The 16,039-nt window shown below is 39.6% G+C and overlaps 2 protein-coding genes across 4 annotated transcripts in view; one reads left to right on the top strand and one right to left on the bottom strand.

The window, feature by feature from the left end:
- The window catches only part of ATG2B (autophagy related 2B), a 45,194-nt gene extending 34,848 nt beyond the window's left edge, over positions 1–10,346 (bottom strand). The window contains exons 1-7 of the mRNA XM_065635401.1: positions 9,929–10,346; positions 6,326–6,488; positions 4,475–4,627; positions 3,393–3,495; positions 1,791–1,953; positions 1,128–1,307; positions 822–922 (exon numbers count right to left, since the gene is read on the bottom strand). Of these exons, the coding sequence (XP_065491473.1) occupies positions 822–922; positions 1,128–1,307; positions 1,791–1,953; positions 3,393–3,495; positions 4,475–4,627; positions 6,326–6,488; positions 9,929–10,090 (1,025 nt within the window). The 5' untranslated portion in view covers positions 10,091–10,346. The remainder of the gene's footprint in view (positions 1–821; positions 923–1,127; positions 1,308–1,790; positions 1,954–3,392; positions 3,496–4,474; positions 4,628–6,325; positions 6,489–9,928) is intronic.
- Positions 10,347–10,595: 249 nt separating this feature from the next.
- GSKIP (GSK3B interacting protein) lies at positions 10,596–14,523 on the top strand. Of its 3 annotated transcripts, XM_065636434.1 has the most exons (4): positions 10,824–11,000; positions 11,838–12,096; positions 12,687–12,859; positions 13,241–14,523. In XM_065636434.1, the coding sequence occupies exons 2-3, from the start codon at positions 11,839–11,841 to the stop codon at positions 12,846–12,848; spliced, it is 420 nt and encodes a 139-aa protein (XP_065492506.1). In that variant the 5' UTR covers positions 10,824–11,000; position 11,838; the 3' UTR covers positions 12,849–12,859; positions 13,241–14,523. The 3 variants fall into 3 exon arrangements, with proteins under 3 accessions (XP_065492505.1, XP_065492504.1, XP_065492506.1); XM_065636433.1 differs by lacking the exon at positions 10,824–11,000 and adding an exon at positions 10,596–10,616 and having other exon boundaries at positions 12,687–14,523; XM_065636432.1 differs by lacking the exon at positions 10,824–11,000 and adding an exon at positions 10,678–10,798 and having other exon boundaries at positions 12,687–14,523.
- Positions 14,524–16,039: the final 1,516 nt, after the last annotated feature.

Raw genomic sequence — 16,039 nt, 5'->3', positions numbered from 1 at the left:
TTATGTGAACACATTTGCATATATAATATCAGCATATATTTCTCTTCCCAGTCAGCTTTAGGGACCAAGGACAAAATTTCTTAAAGGTTTTACTATTAAGGAATTATTAAAATTTCAGGCTTGAAGATGACACATACAGGAAACTATACATAATGCTTTTCTAGTTATCAAAAAACAATGAACAAGTCCAGTGCAACAAATATAGCAGTGTCATTAGAAGAATATTAAGTATCTACCAAGGACATGACAAATGTTTTCAAAAAGAAGATTAACTATCTATCCTAATAGTAAGTGTTGTTACATTAGGTAGATGCATGGGGGGAACAAACCAAAAAACCCTCATCCTGCTACTGCGGTAGTCTAAACACTGCTGTTAATTACTTCCCAAATACAAATAGATGAACTCAATTATTATCTGTTCTATATTTTCTGTGCCTGTCACTAAAGCATAGGACAGAGAAGGAACCAGATTGCTAAACCCCCCTCATGAAACAGAAGCTACAAGAAACAAAATTGTTCTGGCCTCCTGATTTCCTCCACCTACCAATTCCCCATCTCTTGTCCAAATATATAGTCACTTGTCAAGCCTTATTTATTCCCTAGATTTTCATTAGCAGCATATAGAATTTACAAGTGAAGCCAATAAATTGATCATAGTCCTACTCAGAGCGGCTACAAAACATTTTGCTACGATCGGATAGAAATTAATTATAATCTACCACCACAAATATATTTTTTTTTCCACTGAGGAAACCTGTTTATCTTGCAAAGTTTATTTTTCGTCCACCATAATTCATATTTAACATTTACAGAATGTTCACTTGCCTGGTCCAGCAATAGCTGCTACCATGTCTAATAGAAGATGCACCTGCCTTGGTGACAAAAATAGATGTACGGAGTCTATTTGTCCATCTACATCCAACTAAAAAAAAGAAAGAAAAATAACATTTCAAGAACACTTAAGGGATTTTTCTTATTAGACATATATATCGGTTTCGAATGCAGAGACTCCACAACAAAAATAAGGGGATTCTGTCCCCTTGAGAATCTCACCATTCCTTGTATGCAGTAGAAAAAATAAATTCCTACATAACTATTAATTTAAAGACCAGGAAAGCATGACTAACCTTAGCTCCAGGAAGTACTTCATTTTGCTTTAATGTTAGGCTCAGCTCCATTCTACCTATCAGCTTACTGATCTGTACAGGGTCAGAAGGAGTAATTTCTGGCAAGTTTCTTGTTAATTGTGGATGTGGCTCATAAATGATTTTTGGATTCCAGCTAGGTGAAAGCTTTGGTTCAGTTGCCTTAAAAGTTACAGAGAAAGGAGTAAGAATGTATCCCATTTCGTATGAAAAAAAGAAAAACAAAACACCCAAGCATTTCAAATATGCTTATCATACAAATGATCACTTTACACAAATGTAAAGTGCATAATGGCATTAAAAACATGTATTGATAACTGTGAAAGAAACAAGGCAATGTGAAACATTAGGCCTTCACAAAAATGTGGAGCAAGTTTCCACAGAATAATGAATTGTAGAGGACTTCTACACATTACAGTTGCAACCAGATTCCAGTACAATACATCCTAAATTTTTTTCAGTTCTAAAGTCTCCATTTCCTTCCATTGCCTCGAAATCAACAGGAAGCGATTATGAAATTTGTCAAACACAGATTCAAGCAAAAGTTCAACTTCTATATCCTTCAGGATGAACCTAATATAAGAGTGTAACAATATAATTTATCCTTCATCAATTTACGTTCCTATACAATGTATTTAATTTTACCAGCTGTGTAGCTGAACACACTGGGGAGGACTTTGCTGATGCAGGAAACTCGTCCCAGAAGAAAGAGACACCTGAGAGTTGCAGTAACTTGTGAGCAAAAGCTGTGGGCTGATGCACATTAATTCCAGAGCACTCATCTGCAGTTTCATCACAGTACATAGTTCTGGGAGACAAAAGCAAGGAAATAAAGATAGTAGGTGCATGCAAATTGTTACCATTGTGCCATTCAGCCTTTAAGTTTCTACATGCTCTCTCTCTTCAGACTATTTATAATGCCATTGATTGTCTTGAAAGGAGAAACCACCATTCGCTGGGAATGGGTGGAAATCTTAAATTTTCCACAGGGCATCACAAGACAATTCCAACATGCTTCCAGTGTGATTACACCATTGTGTATTATCCTAGTACTTACATCTAATCTGACCACAAAGTGAAGGAGTCTCCCAACACTTCTATACGTATGTTTTTGTAAGGACATACAAAATCCTTGCTTAAAAGTATTTTTTAAAATCAGCCATCTAATAATTTTATCATCTAAATACACTACTTGAAAATAACATTCTGTGTCGAAATGAAAGTTGAAAATTGAGAGACCAGGCTCCAAACATGTAAAATTTCTGTGAAATTAAACTTCTTGCATTATAATACTGAGAAACAGCACAAACGGAAAACTCTTAGAAAGATGCAAGTCTCCACATAACAGAATTTACAGTGGGAAAAATACATCTACCTTTCCATAAAGAAAATGAATCAAACATCAGAACAACATGCTATTTTACAATTTGTTTCAATCTCGCTTTTAAAGTGCAGAAAAAGAGGTTTGCTCTGGCAACAGACTTTCCTAAGAAAAATAATTAGTTTTACTGACATTTCTCCCAAACTGAACATAATGTGAAGTTTATAAATGTTTGTTTAAAACCGAATACATTTCATTACCATTTATCAGTAAGAATCTGTTTTATTTGGTAATGATTTCCATACTTTGCAAGAAAATACGATTACACCATCCCATTGGTCAAAAGTACTTTAAAAACAGGTACAGTATTCAAGTTCAAACTAATTACAGAATACATGGGGGTTCTTCTGAAAGCTCACAGAGGACATAAAATCTTCCAGTTAAATTTTCTTCAGGATTTATCTTTATTTCTAAAAAGATTTGAAGTGCTTTCAACATACAAGAGGAACTTTTAAGACATTAAATCCCCTTTGAGTAAGAGATGGCCTGATTTACCAATAATATCCATTGATTGCTGAACATCTGAGAAATGGTATTCATCAATTGTGGAAGTGGTCATTACTAAACCTTCAGAAAATCTAGAACTCTTCTAATTTGATAGGTAAATAACTTTAACTTAAACATGTTAAGCAGAAGTAGAAAAAATGTTCATTGGCATGATAAAAGAGGTGGTCCTAATGGGGATAATCAAAACCTAGTGTCTAACTGCATACTAAGAGTATGTGTGTATGGCTAAAATATATTGTACAGGAAATGGCAAAAACTGCCTAAAAAACAAAACAACAAAACAAACAAACAAACCAAAAAACTCAACAACAACAACAAAACACCACGAAAAAACATATTTTTAAAAAAAAAATCTTTACCTTTCAATTCGGATTTCAAGTGCAGTTCCACTTTTAGAGTTTTCCGGTACATGTTCTATTCGTAAAACAGTATCTGAAAAGGTAACTTTCACTCTTCTTAAAACTTAAATGAGAAAACAAAAAGATAACATGCAAGCACTTAAGTTATTCGACAATGATTTTTATAAACAAAATGAAAGATCACTTTAAAATGCTTAAGTTCACAATACGTATTTCATGGAAATAAATTCTCAGTTGAGCTAAATGGTGTAACAAAACTTCAAGTGACAATATAAACTATTAAATGTCTACTATGTACAATCATACCATGCAATGAACCTTTCATGCATGGATATTTATGCAAGTGACAACTCAGTTGTTCTATGGCTTAGTGTGGGTGATCTTCAAACAAAGTACTTGCTTCACCGTGCACTACATCTGAACTCCTGAACATGGCTGGAGCACCACACTGCTTTAGCTGGATACCTCTGTTTCTAGATCTGATTTTAAATGTTTCCCTTAGCTCAGACATTTCAACACTAAGTTCTCCACTGCACAACAGTCATAAGCTCTTAATTTCTTTCAAGTAAAAAAAAAAAAAAACCCACACACCACCACAAAACAGAGTTTCTAAAGTCATTCTAACAACATGATGTGATTACTGAAATATATATGTCATAGCAGGTCAGCTTTGTGTAAAAATTTGTGAAAAAACATTCTCTGCTTCTCCATCAACAGCATCACCACTGACAACCATCTAAGCTTGTGAGACTGGCACTAAATAGGCATCTCCAAAACTAAAGCATCCCACCAGTCATTCAAGCACAGACTTAGCTGGATTTCTTCTAGTGTGAATGAAAAACAATTTGGCCCTGAAGTAAGGTTCACTGTCTCCACTGAGGAAACTATACGGGCTTTTTTCCCCTGTTGAAAGCAGGATCAACTGTCCTGCCTTCCTATTTAAATCTTACAGGTAATGGTAACAAGTGAAAATTTGTGAGACAAGTTACACAATTTGTGTTACAAGTTACTGCCATTTTGTAAAGCAGAAACAAAAAACTCATTTAATCTCCGATGTTGGTTCACACCACAATAATTCATACCTGTTTCAATAGTTTCTGCAAATTTCTCAAGTCCTTCAAAAGGCTGGGACCCTTCTCCTTGTTCATCTGTCAATTTTTGGCTAAGACACTCTTTTGCAAGCTGCATGCTACTGGTCATAAAACTTGACCAATACATTGGCTCAGATCCAGATGCTGAGGAATAAAAGAAGTTTTAATAAATTTGACTGTCAACATTTTGAAACAGTGAAGACAAAACAAAGTAATACTCTTGGCACATCCAGAAAAAGAGTTTCAACAGCTTAGTACGAAGTCATACTTAAAACCAAATTTAGTTACAATCTCTCTTTATGCACTTTACTACTTTAACATTACTTTAATCTACTCAGATTGTATTGCTAAGATTCTGGTACTTGAAAACCCAATACAAACGAGATGAAAGCAGGACTTGGTGTAACTAATTTTCAGCGCTGGTTTAAGTTAATATTTTCTCAAGAAATTTTATTATATTGGTATGATTATGCAAGCATAATCCACAAAACTAAAATCAATGAAATAACTCTTTTTTGATAATTACTTTAAGGTTTTCTATTCCATTTGACACATATCGTAGATGAGGAAAGACTAAGCAAGGTTTAATATGTTATCTTAGCACATTAGAGCATGTTTTAATTAGTAGAACGTAATAAAATCAGGGATCACAGCATGTATTAAGCTGAACAAGTTTTTTAGCAGCCAGATTAACTTAAGTGCCAATGCACTCTTATCGGCTAATACCAAGCCCATTGTGAGCAAATACTACAAAACTAGACTAGAAAAGTTGATCAACTTCAAGTACAGACAAACAAAAGTAAACCTAGCACAAATACAAACATGTTGAACAGGCAAAACATTACAGTTTAGTATTCAGGTCTGCAAACATCTATGTGCCTATAAAGTGTGACAAAACCAACATCATTATTTTTTTCTACTGCATTATAAAGCACTAAATTGATGTAAGTGAATAACTAAAGCTTTACTCTAATACTACCATTCTTTCAAAGCAATAATCTTGCATCAGAAAGTAAGATAGTTCAAAATTTAGCTCCAGTTAAATAACAACCAAATGCAGAGTATATATAAGAAAGTTACTTAAGGTAACATGGAAAATAAGAGTTTATGCATTTTTTTCTCTTCTTTACGGTGCACTTAAAGAAATATTTTCTTCTCTATTCTCTACACTATAAAAGGAAAAAACCCTAAAATCTTCCAGACATTCATTCAATGTTTTCCAACCACAAAACTGCACTAAATGTCCCATATCCACTATAACAACACATCACAGGCTATAATAACCCATCTTAACAGACTTTATGGAGATTTGATAGTTAAGTGAAAATTAATCACCGGGACATTCTAAACTAGATCAGCTAGATTCATATGGATACAGAAATTCTAGAAGAGCTCAGACAATCCTCTGAGCATTATTATCAAAGGTGTTAAGTATTTACAGTAGTTAAAAGTCATTATTTCAGACTGTGATAGCAATTAAAACATATTAATTGTTCTCCAGGTGTGCAAGATACACGTTCTACCCTAAAGTTGCCAAAGAAAGCCAGAACCTCACTGAAACCTGCCCCATAGTCTTGACTTAACAGCAAAGGTCCACAGATCCTAATGCTGACTAGCAGCACTTGGCGAACAACACTCAAAAACCCCAGCGAACAGTTTAGAAGAAGAGATATGGCAGTAGGAACATTATAAACATTTTAATTTAACAGAACAACAAACAATCGAGAAACGCTGTGTGTAAATCAAATGACGCTTTAAATAAGGTTAAGAGCTGACTAAAGCAAGTGTAGCCTTTTGCCTCTGTAAAGAGTCTCCTTTTTGAAAATTAAAAAATAAGCCTACCAAGCCTTGGTCTTGGCCTGAAGACCATCTCTAATCCTTTCACTTCTAATGCACAGTTATCCTGTAGCAACGACCCCCATGGAACAGATAAAGAAATTGACTGGATAAATCCATCTGTGACTTCCAGAGGTGCATCTGCGGACTCCAGGATCTCATTAAGACACTAGAAAACAAAAAAGAACACACAAATAAATCATTTCCATAATTTTGAGCATAAAAAATAAAACAGAAGAGGCTACCAGAAAGGGAATTATATTCAGAAAGAGAATAAACTGGCCATTTTCAAGTACTTTGATTCCATCATACTTTGTTTCACATTAATTACTTTGCTTTCAGCGTAATACAGATTTCTCTGTGGTAGCTGTATAACCTGTATTTTTACACTATACCAAAAAATTCTGCTATCTTATAAATACTACAGTACCGACACAAGATGATCTATGCATTTTCTGGCAATACTTGAAGAAAGCTGAAAACATGCTGACAGTAAAATCACGAAAAAAGTATCTGATTTCTGTGGCAAGAATATTTCACTAGTCTGTAATTTCCGTTTATAGTTCATTTTACCTTACTTTGTGACACCAAAACAATAGAACCAAATAATTATCTCATGCTATACACCATACTTGCCACTTCTAAATCACATTTTAATGTGTTCAACATTGAACACATTAAATTTAAAAATATAAATATGAAAGCTCAGTCAGAACATATTCTACAGAAACTATTTCATTAATCCAGTCCTTTATAGTGATATTATAAACAAAACTACAGTCAAATTGCCTTCAGTATCACGCAGAGTAAGTGAAATTGATGAGAAAAATGGAACACTTGCTGTGAAGAAGTAAATTAGGATTTTTTAGTTTTCCACAATCCTCAGAAAAGACTCACTTGTTGCACTATATAGCTTTCATTACATCCATATAGAGTCCAAAAAGCCCATTTTCAAAAGAAACATTCTTCATATTTACGTGAAAAGAACTATAAAACCTTGTTTGTGCCCTGATTCAGAAAAGTAATTAAAACTGAAATTATTGAACAAGAACTATCTAGGCTGCTCTAATAAAACAAAGAACAATCTAAATCACATACCAACTTCAGTGAGTGTAACTTTTTATCATATACAAGACCTTACTAAATACTGTGGTTGTAATATTAAGGTATAACGTTCAAATAGCAAAGACTCTGGTTTTCACCTTCCTGTGAATAGACATTTGATTTTACCTCAGAAAATGAATAAACTCAACATCAAAAGTTTCTAAAAAATAAGGATTTAGAAGTTGCTTCCCATTTTTTAATTACAATTACAATGTTCTAATTCTGTAGAATAATTAAAACATAAACAAAATAAGTCTTCAGAAAGTGATGTTTTTCATTCTTATGTCTCCAAGTGTAATTTTCCCATCATGTTATATGCTCCTAATAACTTTGCTTTTAGAATTTTGTTTGCTTGCATGTCTGGCTTTTCTAGTTTCTGTTCCAAAGTCCACTCAAGCAGCAGAAAGAGATACCAACTATAAAGAAACCGAACTTATAACAGTTCTATTGAGAAATTATTTGAATCAAATAATCAACTAAGATTCAGTGATGTTAAAACTTTATTTTGAATTAAATATAATTATAGATGTGGTAATAGCGTAAGGTAAGGCAAAAATAATTATTTGGCATGAAAAACATATTTGAAAATAACACAGATTAATTTAAATTATTTGAACCATTACAAAATAATTTGCTATATCAGGAAGTAAGCTAGTTACTGAAAGCTGTTGTGAATAAATCTGATCTTGGATGTCTTTTTCCTACCAACGTACATGACAATAAAAATTAGCGTATTTTAGTACCTTCCTTATTACTTTGAAATAGAAATTTACTATCTAAAATTTAAAAAAAAAAGTCATATATCCTTATAGCTAAATTACTTCATAAACAAGCCACTTGCTCCTATAAAGTAGCAACTAGAGCATTTCAGGTGACATTTTAAAACTGAAGCACAGTCTCCGCATCAGGACTTGTTTCCACATTTTTGACTGAAAGTCTCCAGCTGGAATCAGAGTAATTCTAGTAGCAAAGGTACTATTTGATGTACATTAAAATTCAACCACAAGCATCATGGGTTACATTTTGATTTTCCTAAACAGTCCAGGTCCCAAGAGGCAAAGGTATTCCTATGTATCTCTATAACCTATAAACATGTAACAATATTGGCTAAAATATCTACAGTGTTAAGATGAACAGACATATCCACAAAAAAGCATAAGATAATATGTAAAACTATAGCCATCCTGGTGATTCATAGAGAATAAGCTTAGAATGACTGAGGGGGGAGGGAAAAAAGAGCTGTAGTACTTCCGCGACATCTGTTTTTGCAATCTGTCATACATGAGAAAGTCACGTGCAGAGAACCTCAAACATGTCATTGTTTACAAGTCAAAAAGAAAAATGCTGATCTACAAATGCGGAAGATAACCTAAGCGTTATTGTATATACATTTAATCACCGTGTATACGTAATTAACTGTTCATTTAGTACTGGTCCATAACTGCTGTTGTTTCCAAGTATTTACATTATAAATAATGTCACTGACTAGTGGAGACTGCTGTGATACCCACTAGAGGGCATAATAATTCAATTAAAGCGAGACAGTCTCACTGCCTGCCACCGAAAACAAGCTGCAGACACAGCCAGGAAAGAAGAAAACAAGTAAGCGAACAACAAAAAACCCTACACTAGAACACTTACAATATCGAGCATTTCTGCAAACATCTGTCTCCTGCCACTTTCAAACATATTTTCACACAAACAACTGTAAAAGCATTATTTGAAAACGTCACATATTCAAAAATATTTTAAAATGTACCCAGCATGGCCTAATAACAGAACATAAAACAATAAGCCTGTGTACCTAGTTCACCATCTGTGCTATCCTAGAAGTGAAAAGCTGACGCACAGCAGCGCTTAAGGCTCCTCATGACAGTCACTTGACTGGCAGGTAGAATTCAGTAACATTGCTAATTAACCCAGGAAACTCTACTTAATATTACCAACATGACACAGACCTTTGGATTACCACAGTAGGCTGAAGTATGTACACTGAAAAAAGCTTCAGTCGGTTCAAAGCATGACAGCCCACCTGCTAAGCGAACTCCAGCTAAAAACAGCTTCCCATTAGTCAACAAGGACTTTCACCATTGCAAGGCTAGGGGACAATCTTTAGAGATCTACATGGACTAAGCTCATCTCCAGTAGTAGTCAGCAAACATGTTCCTCTAACTACAACAGCAATTTGTAGTAGTTTGGGCTACAATAGCTCCTTTTTCCTGAAACGTCAGCAGCTATTGCCTTCTTTTAGTTTCTGTTTCCTTTCTTGTAATTAAAAATAATGAAACCAGAGTGTGACTAGAAAAACATATTCTTAATAAATGCCCAGATTATCTTTTTTTTAGTGCTCGCATATCAGAGAATGAAATGGATGAAACGCTAATTATGGCTGTAACTTTTTACACGAAGGATGCTGGGTACTGAACACAAAGTGGGCGGCAGCCGGGGGCAGGCAATCAGCTGGTCCCTCAGGAGCCGAGGGGGCGAAGCGCCGGCATCTCTTACCCATTTATCCAGGGGGACCTGCGTCAAGGAGCCGGTGCCCTGGTAGAGATCCAGGCTGAGCTGCTCCAGGCTGAGCTTCTCCTGCAGAAAGTGGCCCAGGTACCTCTGCAGCAGGTACCTGCAGGCCCTCTTCTTGATGGACTCCGAGAAAGGCCACGGCATGGTGGCTGCGCGCCGGGGGCCGGGCGGCGGGCCGGGGCCGGGCGGCGGGCCGGGACGGTCCCTCCGGCGGGCGGAGAGCGGGAGCTGAGCGGGAGCTGAGCGGGGCGCAGCCTCGCCCCTCACCGCGGGCTAGCGCAGGGGCTTCCCGCCGCCCCTCACAGCGCCGGCGGGGCGGCGCTGCCTCCCGTCAGGGCCAAGAGGCGCTGACAGGTAGCTCCATCCTCACTCGGACAGCGCCGCCGCCATCTTCTCGGCGGCCCGTGAGCGCGGAGGGGGCCGCGGAGGGGGCCGCGGCGGGCGCGCTGCGGCGCGATGCGCGGAGCGGGCGAAGGGGCCGACCGGCCGGCGAGCAGATCCCCCCGCGTCAGCTCTCCGCCGCCGGCGAGGGCGGCCGGGCCGATCCGGGCTGTTTGTCTCCTTCCTCCCCGCGTACCCCCCCTGCCGAACGCCGTCACCGGCACCGTGACGTCCGCGCGGAAGTGGCGTCGCTAAGCGGAGGAGGCGGGGGCGGAAGCGGCCGCGGGAGGTGCGTGAGGGGGCGGTGTCGTGGCGGAGGGGCGCCGCTGCCGGGCGGCGGCGGGTGGCGGAGGGGGCTGCCTCGCTAGTGAGCGGCCCCGGGGGAAGCGGCAGGACGGGGCGGCAGGCGCCGTTGTGTCTGGAGCCGTTTGGGGTCGGGCGGCGGGGCCTGGGCCGCCCCCGCCGGGGCCGGTAGGTGGGCTCCCGGGGCGCGGCGCTGCCGGTGCGGGTGGCGCCTGCTCCCGCCCGCGCTGCTCGGGGCAGCGGTGCCGGTGTGAGCCGTGGCTGTTCTGCTCTCAGTAAATGGGGGTGATTCGCGGCGAACGGGAGGCGGCGCAGCTCGGTAGCCGGCTCCCTTGTTGCCCGCAGCTTCTTGGGACTTTGTAGGTCGCAGGTGGGTTTTGCTCGGAAGGGACGAATCCCATGGAGTGAATGTCTTGCGTGTTGCAGATCGGTCATTGCCGGCCCCTCCTGGCCGCTACCGGAGCACTCGGGGCAGCGTCCCTGGGGCTCTCCCTGCTGGCCTGGGGCAGGTGTTCCGGTGGGTGTCAGTCACCAGAGGCCTCACGGAGACACAGGTACCCCAGAGGCTAATGCTGGGGCCGCTCGGGGGACCCCCACAGAGCCTGTCTCTTGTGGGTAATGGTTGCTGACGAAGACCAGCAATGCACATCTCTGAAATGTGTTGACAGTTGCATGTAAAAGCTGAGCAAGAGAATTGTTCTTCAGTGACTGTACACAAAAAGCTGCCTTTAATATGGCTTTATACTTTCGGATAACCCGTTTAGTTCACTGGCTTCACTAAGTCTTTCCTAAATTCACCAACAATAGGTTTTTATTTTCTACAGCTGTTGATTTCAGTTTTTCCAGGCATGACTTGTCTTCCTACTGCATTCCGGGTCAGCAAAGTGCAGAATTAATTACTGCTGAATCATAACAGAGTCTGATACAACAGAATGCGTGTTACTCGCATAGGAAGAAGCAACTTAAGTGACACCGATTCTGCTTCTATCTGCTAATGTAACCTTCTTAAGCAGTTGTTCTCAACATCTTGGGTTTGAGTTCTCTGAACTGTCATTTCATGAGTTACGGAAATCACTAGGTCTCTTATTTTTCTTTTTTTGGGACAACGTTAAATATGTCTGCTTCAGAAATATCTCTTGTTTTATGGCATTAAAATATATTGAGTGTAGTAGTATGATAAATCTAAAATAAATGTTTCCATATGCAGAATGGAGACTGATTGCAATTCTATGGAGTTGCCCAATAATACGGGATTTGAAGAGGATTCTGATTATAGAGACTTTGAAGGAACAGATGTGAAAGATATGAGACTAGAAGCCGAAGCTGTTGTGAATGATGTTCTGTTTGCCGTCAGCAACATGTTTGTCTCAAAAACCCTTCCCTGTGCAGAGGATGTGGCATATATCAACGTGGAAACCAGGGAAAGGAACAGATATTGCCTGGAGCTCACCGAAGCAGGACTCAGGGTAAACTGTTTTGTAATTTCATAAGCCTCTTTGTTTTGAACAGTGATTGTGTTCAAAAAGTGCTTAGAAAAACACCTTAGTGACATCAAAACAGCATACGTATTTCTATTGTACTTTAATGAAAGCCTGTTCTACATGTTTTCTCCAAGAAGGTGAAACATTAACTAGTTACTTCCAAAAAAGCAAGAAGCAAAGTTGATGAAAAAACAGGCATTTATTTGAGACACAAAATGATGAAGAGTGGAGCAGCAGCTTGTTATAGGCATTCCAGTTTTCGGGTTTCTCGGGCACCCAGATAAGTCGGTAGTACAACATATATACAACTCCTTTTTGCACCATTTGCATGTTTTCTGCAAATGTGTAGATGTCTGACTTGTTTTCAAAGGTCATAATGATAGATTTTACTAATATTCTGAGTTTTGGACAAAAGGTATTTGAAACAGTCTAAATACTGTATTACCATTAAGCCCCATGGCAGAAATCCAGTATCTTTTGTTCTCTCATTACTGTACTACCCTGACTGGCAAAGTTAAACATATTGCAATGTGATCCAAACCATAGAAATTTAACCAATTATTTCTTTGTTGTAGGTCGTAGCTTATGATTTTGATCAGACTGATGACAGATTGCAAACTCCATACCATGAAACTGTCTACTCCTTATTGGACTCTCTCAGCCCTGCATATCGAGAGGTGTTTGGAAATGCACTACTACAAAGACTAGAAGCTTTGAAGAAAGATAGTCAGTCGTGATTTACCCAGAAGTAAGGAAGTTTTAATGCTGGAAGGAATTCTTAGTATGAGGCATTGAGATCTTTCTTACAAATGTAATCACAAATATCTTAATGTCTTGCATTAATATCTAATTCGTGTTAGTACTACTCTATAACATTCTGCTACAGTGGATTTGCTTATATCACAATGCCACTGATAAATTGTAACAGGAATAATCTTTTTTGTTTTCTTTTTTTGTTGTAGGTGAGCAAGTAAGTTTCTTCTTACAACATTCAAAAAATTTGGTCTCTTTTCAAAGAGTTATTATCCAAAACTTTAAAAAAATATAGAGAGACTGAATGTTATATATACAAGTAGTAATTATTTTGTGTCTGTTTACTGATAATTTTCATATCTGCTTTTTAAAATAGAAGCTAACTACTTGCTCTACCCAATTAATGAAGAACAATTGGGAAAAATGCTGTTTTGGGAAGAACAGAATTTCAGCTTGATTTACTATACATAGATCTGAAAATTCTCAGCTTTGATAACAAGAAAGATGGTTCTTGAACAGTTGAACGTTGCTTATATACTGACAGTATCTGAGTTAAAAGCAAGGGTCAGTATTATTTCATCTGTACTTGTCTATGGCAACCAGAAAACTCCAAATAATAAATGAGATGTACAGCTAATATATGAATGTATTGTCTGAATCACAAATGAGTTAAGCACAGAATTACAATGTAATGGGCTACATTTCCTAAAGATGATGTTGTTTATACTGTATGTATGCTATACTGTAACTGAGGGGCTTGGAAGACATTTTAGCCTGTTTACTATTCTGAATGTGTGTTTACATGATGTACAGGATATACCCAAGAGTATTTTTGTTTCAGTCTTTACTTTCTGTAATACAGTACTTTGGTACTCCTGTTTTTCACACTTTCCCCCTCAATTGTACAGCATCCTCTCCTAATGAATACGAAGCACTGTAATGTTAATTGCATTGTATTGGTTTGAAACCAAAGGCTGTATGAAATTTGCTAAGACTAATACAAACTGAAAGATATAACTTGTATTTTCTACTTAAAAACTGGTACAAATCTCTTTATACATCTGTTGTTCTGCTGCAACTTTTCAAATATTTACTGAATGGTAGACTTTTTAAAAATCACAGTTGATGAGAAATACCAGTACTGTTGAACTAATGTTCTGTGACATTCATACTTTTTGTATTCTTGTATTATTCAGTATTTGCACATCTTTGTTTAAATAATCCTGCCATTATTCTGCCATGCCTTTGTGACAAGTACATGCAGTAGCTTTTTTGGAGTCATAGTTAGGAATATATTGGTTCTTATGAAGTCACAGATTCCAATGACTTCAGTAAAACTGCATTGACTGCTACCTGCCAAGGATTAGTCATATCAATTGAAGAAGCCTAGTAGAGCTTTTGTAGTAGCTTTGGAGTAGTAATGTACAGCTATGACTGACAAGACAACTGTTTTCCAGAGCTTAATTTCATGGTTTTTATCTTTTTAGGTTGAAAGTTCTGATACTAATCCTCTGCCATACATTATGCTTTAAAAATTGCTCATAGGCTCTCTTTGGCACACAGGTCTGTGGCACGTGGTTAGTCCTCTGTGAGGAGAATGTACTTTACCTAATTTATATTTGAATATTTTCCTGTGCAACTAATTTACTTGTTCGATTTCAATGACTAAAGCATTAAATAAATGCACCAGTGTGTTGCAGTTTTCTTGGATGAGGGGGAGCTACTGGAAAGGGGGGAATAAACAACCAAAGTCATCATGCCCATAAAAAAGTCTTAAATATCAGCCAGTTAACAAGTGTTTGAACACCGTTGGCTGCAAACTTTCATCTGCTGAAACTTTGTACTGGGAAAAACAAGGTAGGTGATTGTAAATAGGGACTTGGAAAAGAAGTGTTGGAAATGGAATTGGAAAATTGTCAAAGTAAATGTTATGTTGCTAAGATTTTTTTTTCTTGTAATTTTTCATGCCTATTATAAACCTAAGCTGAAAAATACTTTCAAAACAGGTGTTTTGTAGGTGTTAGCGGAAGAAACTTCTGTTGTTTCTTGTAACGTGCCACAGTGTTAACTCAAAAATGGGAAAGCAGTGTCATTCCACTGTGGGTTTATAAATATGAAGAAAATGCTTCTCAGTCTCCATACCTGGGCATTGCTGCCCATATGGAGGGAGCTTCTCTGAAGCTGACAATGGAGAAGTTCTATAGGTTGCCTTAGACTGTTGTCATTATCCAAACCCCTAAATAAGTGCTGCTTGGCCTAATGTAGCTGTCAATTTACGAGTTACCTAAAAAGCCCCAAAGCTTGCCTGCTATCTGAAAGGATGTCCAATAACCTGATTAAAGCGATTTTTGTCTCAGCCGTACTACACATATTTTTCCTGTTCGGTGTCTAGAAGTGAGGAATAAAGTCCCTGATTCATTGTCTGCTGCCTCCCCGTTTGGCCTACGACAGAGTGAATCGGGTACAACGAAAAGGGTCACACGGACGATGCCCCGCACCGGCGGAGCTGCTCCAGGCCGCCCTGCCCGCCGGGCGGCCAGCAGCTCCCGGCCCCGCCCGCCGCCCGCACTGCGCAACCGCGGCTGCCCGCTCCGTCGGGTAGCAACGGGCCGCGTCCCCGGCGGTGGTTGTGGCGATGGCGGGCGCCGTGGCGAAGGCGGCGGAGCCGGCGCAGAGCCGGCGGGTCTTCCTCAACCACCTCGACTCCTACTGCGGCCGCAACATCGGCGAGGTGACGGCGGGGGCCGGCCCGCAGCTGTTCGCGGCCGCGGCTGCTTCCTCAGCGGGCGCCGCCTGAGGGGCTGCCGCCTTCCCGCCCGCCCCAGCCCGGCCCAGCCCGGCCCAGCCCGGCCCAGCCCGGCCCGCGGCCAGTAGCGCTGCTCCGGGGAGCCCGACCGGAGAGCTGCGGTCTGCTAAAATAGCTGCTGAGGAGGGGGGTTGGGGGCATGAAGGGGTTGACATGGATCAAAATTTAGAGTTAGGAGCGGGAGGTGTGGATAGAGCAGGTCGGGTCACTGTGGGGACAGATAACGGCTCTCTGAGGCAGCGCCTACCTGAGCAGCCGGGCTGCGGGGAACAGGCGTCTGGGGACTCACCAGCACCTTCGGCCCCGAGCGGAAGGACACAGGTCAAGACAAAACATTACAGCTGAGGCTGAAGACTCCATAACATTTTC

The sequence above is a fragment of the Caloenas nicobarica genome, chromosome 5, assembly GCF_036013445.1.
Source record: "Caloenas nicobarica isolate bCalNic1 chromosome 5, bCalNic1.hap1, whole genome shotgun sequence".
Lineage (NCBI taxonomy): Eukaryota > Metazoa > Chordata > Aves > Columbiformes > Columbidae > Caloenas > Caloenas nicobarica.
Note: the sequence above shows the minus strand (reverse complement) of the source record. Positions and strands in the feature narration are given on the sequence as shown.